The sequence below is a fragment of the Mus caroli genome, chromosome 15 (genome assembly GCF_900094665.2).
Source record: "Mus caroli chromosome 15, CAROLI_EIJ_v1.1, whole genome shotgun sequence".
NCBI classification, from domain to species: Eukaryota; Metazoa; Chordata; class Mammalia; order Rodentia; family Muridae; genus Mus; species Mus caroli.
In genome coordinates, this window is record NC_034584.1 from 5,215,229 (window position 1) to 5,229,824 (window position 14,596).

Genomic DNA, 14,596 nt, shown 5'->3' on the forward strand with positions numbered 1-14,596 from the left:
GAAAGCAAAGTTTTTATACCATGCTATTATGTGTACAAGAGGAGAAAAACAGTCAGAATTATAAAATAAAAGTATATTCTTGTTTTTATGTTCACTAAATAAAAACATACAAGTAATGGGTAAGCCATCAAATCTTTCGATCTCTCATTAAAAAACAAAACAAAACAAAAAAAAAAAACCTTATTGAATTTGTTTCTACATTAGCTCTTCATTTCTTCTAAGCGGTTTCTTTTTCATTCTGAGTTGGTTTCTTTTAAGTTCTGCTTTAAATTGCTTCAGTAAAGACTTTCCTTAGTCTGAACCAGTAGAGGGAAATGTCATCCTTGGGGACTGGATGGACTCTGACCAACAGCTCTTTCTTGTCGATCTGGAACTGAATCTAGAACTCTGAATATAATTGTCGTTGCTGGTGTGTGTGCTGATTCAATCACTTAGCCCTTAGAATCGCGGTCCCCCATGCCACAACTGAGAACACAGCACCTCGTGCAGCCAAGGCAGGATGCTCTCTGTCACCCAGTGCTCTGTGAGAAGCATGGTGGCTGTGGAACTGATAACACAGGAGGAGTTTTACTGAGTAAAGTAGTGGGAGGCTTTTTCTTTTTGACAGTATTGTTTCATTTTCCTTAAACTTAAAATGAAAACCTAGGAAAGCAAAGATGAATTGACAACAACAAAAGTCACTTTAGGCCTCAGGCCGTCTGTTAAATAGACTCTGTTAAGTTGCATCTTGCTGCCTTTACTCTCACGTTCATCAAGAGCTGAATGAATTGAACCAGCAAGCTTTTCAATCACAGGACCCCGGGGTTTTTCCTTCTTGCCCTAATGATGGGTTTAAAGGATGCAAGGTCAACAACTCTGGTCACCCTTTCTGAGTGAGGAGGGCAGGAACGGCTCATCTCTACCCTCGAGGGATACTTGAGCCTCTTCTTACAAGGACCTCTCACTAACAAAGCCCCCTCCCCCCTCCCTGATGACCTTTCTCTCAAAAAGACAGTCCCTGTCCTCTGTCTGAGATGGGCAGCAGTTGGTGGACACCTAAGCAGGAGAACTTAAGAAGTCTCTTGGGGAGAAGGAAAATGGAGTTGTTTCTCTGGAGACAAGAACTCAGCCTTCAAATTCGAAACTGGCTTGTGCTTCCCGATTTGCTGCTTCTAATTTTACTTTCAGTTCTTTGATTCGCTACACAAGAAAAGAGGGCGTGTCTTCCGTCTCTGCCTCTACCTGTCTATAGTGTACCTGTCTCATCTAAGCCTCCTTATTTGGTCTTTTATCCTCCTTTTGTAACATCAAGTTGCTTGAATCTCTCTCTCTAATTCTTTAATATGTGAATGGTCCTTTACAATATTTAACTTTTTCGGAGCTTAGGGAGCTAAACATTACATTTTACAGTATGTGGCTTTCTAGCCTCAGAGGCAGGAAGGCAGTTTTTGCTGTATGAATCTACTAAGGGACTCCCTGAACTTCCTTGATGCAAGCAACCTTGTTTGAAGAAGAGCGTAGCTTTTGATTGGTCTTGGAGGTGGGACAACTCTTGGCCTAGGAAATGAGCTGTGGGCAGTTTTGATTGCCCTGAACCTTGACATAAAACTTTTAATGCTTAGACTTAATGAGCATTAATGGCTCAACTTGGTGCCCTGAAATGCTTTGTGTGTTCCCTCATCTCCTGGCAGTAACACAGCATCCCGGCTGCCAGATCAAATACCTGATGAGCGATAGCATCCTACTACCCTATAAATACAGCGCACTCTCACACCTGGAGTGTAGCACCTGGAAAGATGGTGCCGAAACACTGCTTGCTTCCCTGCACAATGTGGCCTCGGTACAGTCTCGTTTGTATGAGTACGGAAACAAAGACTCCCTATGTTCCATCCCTGATCCTTGACAGAGGAGCAAAGCTGGCTTTTGCAGTATGCTCCCCCTATGTCCTTGAACCCTACATAGAGAACACCCAGCATCAGACACATGGCCAGGTCTATAATGACCTTTTTAAGAGATAAGGTTTCATTCTTTGGAGAAACTGTCTTAAAGGAGTAGGAGATCATCAGGCCCAGGAAAAGGGTCCTGCCGTGGTCAGTGTGGTCATGGAAAGAAACACTGTTCCATCCAGCCTGACAATTTAGAGAAAGGTAAAGTGTGCTTGTAATATAGAGGTTAGAAGCAGGCATTAGATCAAACTTAAGTGGTGAGGAGCTCTGAGGCCAAGAGATTGGTATTCAATCATCAACTGAATAGAGTTGTGTAGCGAGCAGGGGTTGTATCCAGTGCTTCTGAGCTACACTCCAGAAAGCTACAGAACCAGGAGGCCGGTGGGCTGGCTATGGCTTACATGGCTGCAGAGAGTACATACTTCATAAACTGTAGCCTCGTGAAAATCGAAGGCATTATAACAGTGGGTAATTGCTCTGAACAATTTGATCGCCCATTCGAAAGAAAAATTAGAAATGGCTTGTTCGGTTTTCTCTCTGTCTGGATTAACAATGGGGCAAACATAGCAAATAAAACCCAGAGATAATCTAAGAACATCAAGTCTTCAGTTCTTCAAAACAACCTGACCTACTCTCTTGGGAAGCAGTCACGTTCCTCTCCCCGGCTCTGCTGCTCCTGCCAGCCCCCAACTCTGATGAGTGGGGGGACACAAAAATACTGGAGAAAAGTAGGAGAGTGGAGGGGAGAAGGGGGAGAGGAGAGAGAGGGAGAGAGATCTCCCATGGGCCTCAAGTAGCATGAACAAAAACCCAAACTCTTGAGTACAAAACACTGTTCCCAGAAACTCCCCACTCTCCTGAGAGAGTCATCTGTCTGGTGCTAGGTACTCTGTGCTCTGATAATGGTTGCCTGGGGATTCTCCCGGCTCAAGAGGCCATGTCAGAAAGGGTCAGATAGTGATTGTATCACTTTCTGGCTTTATTTCTGCCTCTCAAAGCCCTTTACAACTATCAGGTCTCTTCCTACAACTCCCTTGGTGTTCTTCTCCAACCAAGGAAACACGAAACGCACCTCTCAAGCCTAAACTAGGTTAAGTATCTTCTCTCATTCCCATGCCTGGTTCTCCTAAATCCCTGGATCTGGCTTTTTCTAGCCCACAAACCCCACCAAAGCTGTATAATATATGGATCTCTCCATGGCAACGAGTAAGCAGAACATAGGCCGATGCATATACTAGGGATCCACTTTGGTTTCATGGCTTGTGTGAAGCAGAAAGTTTTTATATGTAACAAAACAAAGACTTGGATCAAGCAACTGGTCTATAAACCTAGGCTGTCGGATTTCAGAAACCAGAGCTCTGATCCCCTTTTATTCTGCACAAGACCACCTACCTGTGTAGAGATAGTAGCTCCCTGGAACACTCTAGTTGGCATGTGTGCCAGATATTTGCCCCCATCAGCTCTGATAACCTTTCTGAGGCTCTGCTTCTGAGCATGTGTGTGTTGATGGGAAGGGGGAAGGGAGGCAGACCCAGTCTTTACTCCCAATCCCTGTGCTATTTCTCCAAGGCAAGCAGATGACTTCCTTTCCCCACAAGTCCTTCTGCCCCAGAAGCCTCTGAGGAGCGGCAACATGGACACCTTTGGTCACACCCAGGGAGGGTTTGTCACGGTTACCATTCCTCCCAGCCCTCTGAAGTTCTGTTCTCATCTTCCAGAGATGTTAAAGAAACCATGGAACCTAAAAAGCTGTCTGCCGGGGCTGGTGAGATGGCTCAGATGTTAAGAGTGCCGACTGCTCTTCCAAAGGTCCTGAGTTCAAATGCCAGCAACCACATGGTGGCTCACAAACATCCGTAACAAAATCTGATGCTCTCTTCTGGAGTGTCTGAAGACAGCTACAGTGTACTTACATATAATAAATAAATAAATAAATAAATAAATAAATAAATAAATAAATATTTAAAAAAAAAAGCTGTCTGCTATTCTCTGGATTCTGGTTGTTCAGCCTGTGGGGAGATGCCTCCTGCCAGGGGCTTTAGGAGACAGAGGGACATGAGGGTGGGTGTAAGACTGTGCCCACTCCACGGCTCAAACAGGTGACCAGTGTGGTCTCACTTGAAGTTCTCCTCAGCCCTCCAGCTGATAGCAAACTATACTGTATCCCTGTGGCTTAATCTATTTGGCTAGCCCAGCCAACTGGAGTGGTGCAAGTGTCCGAAGCACAGACTATGTGGTGGCGATTCTGGAAGTCGCTGCTTTCATGGGCCAAGCTTATACAGGATGATGACTCCCATAATCCAAAGCCATTCCTGTCCTCTACAATGTGCTAGCAATACCCTGAGTGCTTAGGGCAGTGAACCGTGTCCACTGTCTAGTCACAGCAGGTACATTCTGTCTCAGACTCAATGGGATTCCAAACAGCTCATTCAGTATTAGAACATACTTTGACTCCTGGATCTTTCTCTTGTATGCTAGCCCGTGAATTCAACCACCTGGTCATATAAGAGTTGGGCCACCATCCTCTTTCATTTAGTCATCACATCTCACGAGTGCCCTTTCTAATGATCTCAGCCCCTCCTTCTCATTTCTCACATGGAGGGCTCCATCCAGGTCTTTAGTAAGAGACAGCAAAGCAAAGGATGGGACCAGCATGCAGAGTGTGGATACCAGTAAGAAGCTGGAGCTAGAGTGGTGTGTGTGTGTGTGTGTCTGTGAATGTGTGTGTGTATGTATGTGCATGTGTGTGTGTCTGTCCATGTATGTGTGTATGTCTGTATGTGTGTGCATGTGTCTGTGAATGTGTGTGTATGTGTCCCTTTATGTGTACTTGTGTGTAATGAGCTCTCACTCTGATTCTTGGGTTCATGTGATCCTTTGGTTCTAGACTCCTGAATGCTATGAGTCACTATGTCTGCCTGGAATCCTCCTCAATATGCATCAACACTGAGAAAGTGTCTGTGCTTTAGTTTCCTCATCTTCAAAACAAGAAGAATAAAGGTGCTTCCCTCTCTGGGTTGCTGTAACGTCCATGAAAGGTTAATAGAAAAGAGTGTGTGGCACCCGGCACAAGAAGTGGCTGATATTTTGATGAAGGATGAGGAGACTAAGCCTCAAAGAGATGAAATACTTTTCTTGGGATTATACAGATATACAAAAATACAACTGTTGTAGGAGTCCAGGTATATTCTTTATCAAAAGCACAGATTCACTTACTATTAATATGGTATTTTTAGGGCTCCCAAATAGAGACCTCTGGGGTACCAACAGGCAAAGAGTATCTACTATAACAAAGTGTGTGTATTATCTTATTTTAAAGGTTCAGATTGCTGGGCGTGGTGGCGCACGCCTTTAATCCCAGCACTCGGGAGGCAGAGGCAGGCGGATTTCTGAGTTCGAGGCCAGCCTGGTCTACAAAGTGAGTGCCAGGACAGCCAGGGCTACACAGAGAAACCCTGTCTCGAAAAACCAAAAAAAAAAAAAAGGTTCAGATTACAAACTTCTCTGTTACAACCTTTGGCTCTTGTGTATTTCTTTTCCATCTTGCTTTTTATCTATCTCTCCCAGTAAACTACCTGAGATCAGAGAAACTCACTGCAAAGCACAGGAACAAGTATACAACCTCCAGTAGTTGTATAAGTACTTTAACTTATTATTTTAGTAGACAGAAAGCAACAGTTGATAGTATATAAAGGAGATAGAAAATTCAAACTACACAGCAATGAAATCAGAGGAAAGTAATATCCCTCTGCCTAACGTCCAGACGCCCATCTCCTATCCCAAGAGGCAGCCACACGGCCACTTTCTTGAGATGTTATTGGATTACACTGAATTTTAGTCTATGTAAGTTTATTGCCAGAAGTTAGAGAATGTGATGAAATGATATATTAAAATGTAGCTAATATATTTCCTTTTCTGGGAAGTCAATTGCTTTCAAACTCAGGTAAAGGATACTAACTTGCCTTGTGTGTGTACCAGCAGCAAGACCATCAGTAAGACAAGATGCCAGCCATGGGAGCCCCACAAGGTAAAACATCAGGTGCTGTGTAGGTCTCCCTGTGCTCAGATTCCCATCCCTTGCTGTTGATCTCATGACACCCTACTCCTGGTAATTTTGTGGGGAAAACACATTCTCTTGACAGGGACACATCCTGTGTCTTCAACAAGACAGAGAACTTCCCCTTTCTTTTCAGCAAGATGTGAGGTCACGCTAACATAATCAACCAGAGCTGGGAATGAGAAAGTGTTTTGTAGCGGGAGGGAGACAGCAAACCCTCTTCTTAGTGCTTAGCCCTTTTTATCAAACGTTTGCAGTAACCAGGAAGACACAAGCTGTCTGAGGCTTTCCTCATAAACTCTTCCAAATGGACTTGGAATTTGCTGCCATCTTCTAACTTGCTGCCAACTTTCCCTAGTTATATGAGGTTTTGTCACAGCACAACACGTTCACACCTTGCCACTGCTTAGAAATGGCACCTGACTGCCCGTCTGTACTTGGAGAGGACATGATGCTGAAGTCAGTCCAACTCTCTGCTTTGTTCTAGATTCATGGAGTCATGCATCTCTACCCCTAGACTACAGTATTCTTGTCTAATTTCCATTGCCACACTAAATACATATTCATCATATCTGAAAAAAAAAAAAAAAAGAACACAACACAAAATGAATTGGATAAACTTTTAAGCACCTTTCCCTGAGAGCTGACCATGCCTAAGAATTTTGGAAACTATTATCTATGATTCACAATCACATTTGGGGGAAATAATTTCTCTTCCTCCTCCTCCTCCTTCTCCTTTGTTTTGTTTTTTTTTTTGTTTTTTTTTAGATTTATTTATTGTAAGTACACTGTAGCTGTCTTCAGACACTCCAGAAGAGGGCGTCAGATCTCGTTACAGATGGTTGTGAGCCACCATGTGGTTGCTGGGATTTGAACTCAGGACCTTTAGAAGAGGAGTCAGTGCTCTTAACTGCTGAGCCATCTCTTCAGCCTTCTTCTTCTTCTTCTTCTTCTTCTTCTTCTTCTTCTTCTTCTTCTTCTTCTTCTTCATCCTCTTCCTCTTCTTCTTCTCTTGGTAGCATCTGTCTTGACTCCTTCACCCATTTAAGTTCAAATAAAGAATTGACATACAGACATATTCCTCCCCCATTGTTTAGTTAAGGGCTAATGTAGACATGGACTCCAGTCACAAGTAGAGCCTTTGAATTGGCTAGGCCCTCAGTGGAAGACACACCAATAGATAACAAAAGGCATCTTCCTTTTCTCTTAATCTGTTTGCTTATAAGTTGTCTGTTTGCTATTCAGGCCCTTTGGTGTAAACTCGGTGGTCTCTCTGACTGTCAATGAGCTCTTCTTTGTGTCTCTTTGTGTTCTTCTTCTTACTGCTTCTAACTCCTCAGTTTCCATTAGTAAAGCCAACCATGAGGGCATCCAGCCAACTTATTGGCTCCAGCTCTGCCAACTTTGAGTGCAGTTCTCACAAATCTGAGGAAAGCCCCCACCCGCCCCCACTGGGCTAGGAAGTGAGAGCACTAGAGAAAACAGACCCTTAATTCCTGGCGTTTTCTTCCATGAGTAGTGCTGCTGTGTCTCTGTATTTAGCAACTTCCTTCTCAATTAATCCGACTTCCCTCCCCACACTGTATTTTTCCATTCCTCTATTCTTTCATGGAAATATTCCTGTCTTACAGAATGAGCTCTCTTGGTGTTTAGAGCACCATTTTGAATAGCTGATTCTGCCTTTTGCAAACATACTGAGTTCCATGCAAGTGGTACTAATGCAAAACAAGTGGGTGTGTATTAAACGGGTGTGAGATGAGACCTAGTTGTAGAAGAACGAGCTTACACTTTCCCTTGAGTTTCACTGTCAATCAGTGGTAGCGTGCTGATGCTGAAGAGCTGCATCAGTAGTGATGCCTTGCTGGCTGGCCTCCACACCACAGGACATTCCCCTTCTTAGCATTTCTCATCCAAGTCAGGAATCAGTAGGGCAAGAGCAAGATGGCTCTTCTGTTAGGAGACCAGTGTTTGGCACCAGACTAACGTCGCTTCTCTTCTCCAGCATAGAGACTCAATCCCTTTGTGAGCAGTTCCATCCATAAAATGAGGGTGTCTGTACTGTCATATCCACCATCACAAGTGTCAGCACATGAAACCCTTGGAGGAGGTAGTCTTATCTAAACCCTGTGATGACTATAAGCTTGACAACAGCTTTGACTCAGAAAGAGACAGTGTTAAAACTCCTTTTCCTAGAACGCATTCAAAGCTGGGAACCTACTGAAGAAAGCGATTATTTTCTCTGGCTTAATCAGGACATGTCACCTTTGCGTTTTTTTTACAATGAATCAGAAACTCATTAATCAACAATGACTAAGAAGGGCCAGAGCTGTTAAAATGGGATAAATCTAAAGTGTATGGCACACTTCCCTCTCCTGCTGTGTTTCTGTTTGTCACCCCTAAAGTCAAGTTTCTGACAAAGTTATATCTATATGTTATACAAGTTTCTTAATTTTTTAATGAAGTCATTAATTCTTTAAAATTTATGGATATCTTAGAGTGATTAAATTTTTACATGAATGCCTTTTGGAGGCAAGTTGGTAGAAACTTTATTTTAGAACTTATTATTAGTTTCTATGTTTCTAGCCTAAGGATGTCTACACTGGTTGGATCAAAAATTTCAAATACTTAGGTTTTTTTTTTTCCATCTGTATTTTAAGGCAAGATCTGTGTTGTCTGTTAAGTAATAAACTAAAACTTCAAATAGCCGTAAACCAAGCAAACAAAAGTTTGATTAATATAGATTGCCATCAACCATGCTAAATTAATAAGGGACTGAAATATTTTAGAAATGATGTAGCTAGCTATGGCAGGCTCCATGAGGCAATGAATGAAAGAGACCTGTGTTTGCCATCTCCCAGTTTACCTTCCCAAGTCACTGCATGAGAGCATCCAAACATAGGACAGATTTGACTTCCATTTTTAAGCACCGATACTCAGTTTCAAATCGTACTAAGGATATAATTATTTTCAGAGGACCATGATTCATCTTGGGCCTCTTATATAAATCAGTTTTAGGTAGCAGTGGCACACTGGTTTTTGTTTTTTGTTTTTTTGATTTTTTTGAGACAGGGTTTCTCTGTGTAGCCCTGGCTGTCCTGGAACTCACTTCGTAGACCAGGCTGACCTCGATCCACCTGCCTCTGCCTCCCAAGTGCTGGGGTTAAAGGTGAGTGCACAGTGGCACACTGTATAAAGATAACATTTGGTCACGTCTAGCCTACCTAGTGATTCAATGATCACTAACATTTATCTCATTTCTGCACACAACCAATGGATGCCCATGAGGCTTACCAACAATTCTTTTTGGTTGCCACGTGTTTAGCTCCCAACAAATGGTTTTGTTTGTTTGTTTGTTTCTGGAGAGGGGAAAAACAAAACAAACAAAACAAAAAGAAAAGCCAACTTCTTCAAATGCAGAGGAGATCCTGAATGACCAGTTTGAATACCTACAATCAGTCTATCTGATAACACTCCCCAGGCATTCATGCATCCCAGAGAAACAGGATACAAGCTTTTGTAATGTTGGTGGAGGACAAACTCACCCACAATGACAGCAGTGACCGTGAGCAGGACAAAGGCATTCCGAAACAGGTAACTCTTAACATCCTCCTTGGTGAGGTTCTGAACTTTCTTCTTGGCCAGAAGTGTCCGCTTGCGGACCCCTTGCTGGAATCTCTCCATCCTGCCCCCCATCCTGGGCTCTTCTCCGTTGCTTTTGGTCATATTTTATCTTTCTAGGAATTTATCACGTCCTTGCGCGTCAGTGTCTTGCACTTGTTCCCAGAAAGTGAATTCTCCTCTTTGGTGTTAGAGAGGACAACTAGAGTGGAATAGAAAGGAAAAAAAAAAAAAGTTACAGCCTCCTGGGCTGAGCAATCGGGACCCGCTCACAGGATGGCAGGCGGTGAGTTAACGGCACGAGAATGAAAAGACGGAAGAGCTTTGGTAGCAGGCCAGATTGTGTGCATTTTACTGGACTATGTGTACGAAATTAACGTAAAGTTAGAATAGATGAGCAAAAAGTTGTGTTCCAGTGTGCTCTATCCCCTCAATGAGTAAGGGGTTCTTCAGGGAGCCTAGCCAAGTGCCTCGCACAACCCACACACTCTTAAGTGCCTGGCTGAACTAAACAGAAAAATTCCACTTGAGAACTCATGTCGTGTATGTGGTTAAAGCTATATAACTATGTCCAAAAAAAAGATAACTGAGATACTGATGTGTAGCCATTGGCATATGTAGTGTGAGTCTTTGGTATCATTTATTTACTTCACTAAGAAAGAAACATGAGCCAATTAACTTGTAAATACGGCCATAAAAAGAACACAAGTGCCCAGGTGATAGTAGAAATGCAATTGAGGCTTTTACCGGGAAACCTTTTCTGTGAAGTTAGCATATTGCCCTGGGCACATCTATAAATGATCTAAAATCACAATCCATTTTCATATCATTAGAAGTAGGAGCATGAAGCACCATCTGTGTTCACGGCAAACCCGCGAGCCACGCGAGGAGGAGACCTTCACTGCTGTCTCCGTATTTTGAAATTTAGGATTTTGGAGATAGAGGAGGAGAGAAGTCAGCTTTCATTCCAAACATTACAGCGTGTGGTTTCTGGTTTCTTTAAAGTGCTCTTAGGTTATTCAAATACAAACGCCTAACCATTTTCCTTGCTGGCAATCAAGGGCTTCCTCCTGCCGCTGTGCTTGAATCCTAATCCCTAGTCTTTGGCGATGATCAGCCGCGCCTGTGGACGTGTGTATCTGGCAGAGTCGGAGCCAGCGTGTGCATCTGTGGGGGAGGTAGCTGCAACTCGCAGGCTTTCGGTAAATCCAAGGTTGGAAAAAAAAAAGACTTAATAGTTTTGACTTTTAAATAAAACTGTAGGTTGAGATCATTGATAGTAAGACCTGCAGTGTATTTAATACTTTACTAGATTAAAAGTTGAAAGAGGGGGGATAAAGAGAGGAGAGTCCAGATTTTATTTTTAAACTAATAATTCTGATGTCCTTAACCCGTCAGTTCCCCTTAAAGTACACCCGTTCAATCTTGATTTTTATTCTAGATCTCGAACGTCCGTCTACTCCCCCACCCCCAACCTCGAACGACTGAATTTCAAACCCAGAGAGGGCTTGCAAAGTTAGCACACGCTGGCTGCTCTCGGTCCGAACAGGACCTTACCTACCAATATGGCTAGCTTTACTCCGGCGCTCAGCAAACAGAAAAGTAGGACGCAAAACTGAGCCCCGCGGGCTACAGAAGGCTGCGCTTACCTTTTCTGACTCTGGGACGGGAGGAAGACACCCCGGGCTACGTGGAGGTGAATTCCCCAGCAGGTAGCTCGGAGTAACAGCTTAGCGAGCGGCGGGGCAGGCTGGCCCTGACAACATGCATGTGCTCTGAAACCGCCACTTACTATCAGGCAACTTAAGAAAAGAGGAGGAGCCTGTACTGGGGAAAGGGGGAGTGGGAAAATGAAAACAGCAGGAGGAGGGGGGAGCCCGAGCTCCCCGGAATATTGATTAATCTTGGCACAACAGAAGCACGCTTTATGGCTTTGTTTTGCCTCGTAGACCACGTTCACGCCTTGTTAGTTCACTTTTATTAGAAACGCAAAATCAGGTCCTGGGAGAATCGAAAACTAAAGCGCGCGCACACATGGACGCTGGAAGTCCGGATTAGAACGTCTGGGAGACTTCTCCAAGGCCAAGTTTAATTACCTCATTTCAGGTTGCCTCCCCTTCAGGGGACGTCAGAGGATGTTCTTTTGCCTGCTCACACAACTGTTGTAGCACCCCACGCCTTTAGCATTGGGGACATAACTGAAATTTCTTGGAAGGATCCTGAATACAATTAAGTATAGAGAGGAGAATGCTTACTGCCGCCCTCTCAACTTGTATAAAGTTACTCAAAACACAAGGTGAGACATGCCCCTGTTTTACAGTTTAAAACTCCAATATAAGGAATCTGATTGGGCTCTGGCTGCCTGCCCTGCGGACAGAAAAAGGTAAGAAACACACACACACACAAATCAGGATCGCTGCCAAACTAGAAAGTAAAGTCTGTTTTAAGACCAAGAGTGCAGATGCACATTCATGACTTCCAAAGGTAAGTTCCCTTTCAATTGCTTCCCTTTAAAGAATGCTGAGTGCCCCCATCCCCGTTTTCAGGAGTTAGAAAGTTCTCTTGGTTTTTGTTTTCTTTCTCTCCTTTTCTGTTCTCTTCCTTCATCTCTTCCTCTCCCCCCCTCTCTCTTCCTTCTTGTGTGTGTGTGTGTGGTGTATGGTTGGCTAGTTGGTTGGGTTTTGGTTTTTCAAGACAGGATTTCTCTGTGTAGCCCTGGCTGTCCTGGAACCAGCTCTGCAGACCAAATTGGCCTTGAACTCAAAGATCCACCTGCCTGTCCCTGCCTTGCAAGTGCTAGGACAAAAGGTGTGTGCCACCACACCTGGCTTTTTGCCATTTTTCTTAAAAGGAAAATGGACTGCACAAATAGACAACCTGCAAGTTAAAAAATGAGTCGTTGAGAGTGACTTACCCCTCCCTCCTCAGGTTTAAAAACTTGTTGAGGTGAAAGAAAACGGCTCACTAGAAACATGAAAACATACCCACGATCACAGCCCACATTCTACTTGCTGGTTCCCTAAGATCCTCACACAAAGTCTGCTCAGTTTTCGTGTCTGTCATCCAAACACCAAAATATGTAATTTTGTTCCTCATTAGCAAATCCAGGGAACTACGTTAAAAAAAAAAAAAAAAAAAAAAAAAAGTTCCCTGCCAGGCTTAATTGTTCATGTCTGTGCTTCGGAACAGCTGCTAGTTGGAAAGCAATGGTTGGTTCTAAGAGTGCCTGACCTGTCAAATTAGCAGCAATTGTAACACTTCCTACCATAGCACTACTCTAACAATTTAATGAGAATCTTCGGTCTCTTGTCAGCCTCAGCTCTTGGTGATCTTTTCTTTCCTCTGGTCCCTCAGATCCCTTAGCATCTGCACTCGATTGCTTAACACTTAATTATGTGCTGCCTTGGCCCTGTGCCCTTGATTCCCAGATCAGGTCAAGTCAGGGCTTCTCAATTCAATGATAAGTTCTTTGAGGGCAAGAGTCTGTCTTGGGCCTGATACCCAGCGAGCATAAGCAACTCTGAAGGCCGGCAGATATAATCTAAGAGATCAGATCAGATCCCTCGTTTACCACTTCCTGTGATAAGCCGCAGCTCCTGGTTTCCTGTTGCTACCTCAGATGTGCATAGACCCTCATCTCAACCTGAGCCATGCCTTTGTCACCACTATGATTGCTTTTTTTTTTTTCTTTTCTGTATATGATTTGCACTTTAAGGGTACTGGAGAGAGAAACAGGACACTTTTAAGTGGCGTCTCAGTGACATTTAAATCAATAACATTTCTGCTTTACCTTGCCCACTTTCCAAACCCAGCAAAAAAGAAGGAGGGGAAGGGGGGCCTGACAAACCATTCTGGTTAGCACAGAGGAGAGCCTGCCTGGGTTTTCTCCCTTCCTCCTTTGGAAATCCTACACTCTGGTTATTACCATTTTACTATTTCAATTTGTGCAAAAACCATAGGAGTCTGGTGTTCATATAGAAAGGAAGGAATTCTCCCTTGGAAATTTTGTTGGTTGCAATAAAACCTAATGGGGAGACTGAGATGCAAAGAGTCTCACAAGTTCAGAGCTCATACGAAGTGCAAGGTTTGAGTCTGGGCCCGCTATTGGGAATTACTTCTTCTGCATGTACTTAAAAAAACAAAACAAAACTATAGCAGTAATGCCCTGGGGGGCAACCTGATTTGTTCTGGGTACTTCCCCCACTGGCCCCTGTACTTTAGAAGCAGGACCGTTGAACTTTGAAATGATTTCTCTGCCTCTCCCTCTTCAAACAAGCACCAAATAAATGAAAGACCAAAACCATTATGAACCGAATGTTGTATTACATGTCAAGTACTCAGATTCTGGGCACGGAGTTCTGGAAGCTTTAGCACTGGAGTCGCAGATGAAAGCAAAGTAAACCCGAGAAACACACAAACACACACACACACACACACACACTCATGGCAAACGCTGTTCCCTTTTGAGAAGGGCAGCCAACTTTTTTCTTTTGAGCATGTGATGGCAACCTGTGGTTTAGGTAAATTCTTTCTCCTGGGAAAAACAGGACAGTAAAGCAGCAAAGCATCCATCTATAAATGAGTCCCTCCCCCACCCCGCTACCTGTCGGGCAGCAAGAGTGACCATGACCATGAGTACTAAGGCATCTACACAACTGTCAGACTGTAGAGCCCACAGTCTAACTCTAGGGAAATGGGAAGGACCTGACTTACTCCCAGTGTGTAAATGTAGAACAGACAGAGAGAGCAGGAGAAGATGCATGGATGAGAGTAGATGGTCTTTTATTTTGCTGTATACATACATACATACCCCAGAAATATCTGTAGTGAACCCCCAGGGTTGTTGTGGTTTTAACTGACTGGATTTGATTTTAAAATCCTACGAGGACTTAAAAACGCCACTGTGTTAACTGTGGAGATTAATAGGTTTATAGTGTTTGTTGGTTTATGTGTTCAGTCAACCAACACGAAGCAATCACTGTGATTCAAGCATTGG

The 14,596-nt window shown here is 43.6% G+C and overlaps 1 protein-coding gene across 1 annotated transcript in view; it reads right to left on the bottom strand.

Moving 5' to 3' along the window:
• Slc1a3 (solute carrier family 1 member 3) overlaps window positions 1–11,718 on the bottom strand; it is a 77,544-nt gene extending 65,826 nt beyond the window's left edge. Inside the window, exons 1-2 of the mRNA XM_021183000.1 lie at window positions 11,250–11,718; window positions 9,525–9,802 (exon numbers count right to left, since the gene is read on the bottom strand). Of these exons, the coding sequence (XP_021038659.1) occupies window positions 9,525–9,705 (181 nt within the window). The 5' untranslated portion in view covers window positions 9,706–9,802; window positions 11,250–11,718. The remainder of the gene's footprint in view (window positions 1–9,524; window positions 9,803–11,249) is intronic.
• Between the last annotated feature and the right edge of the window lie 2,878 nt (window positions 11,719–14,596).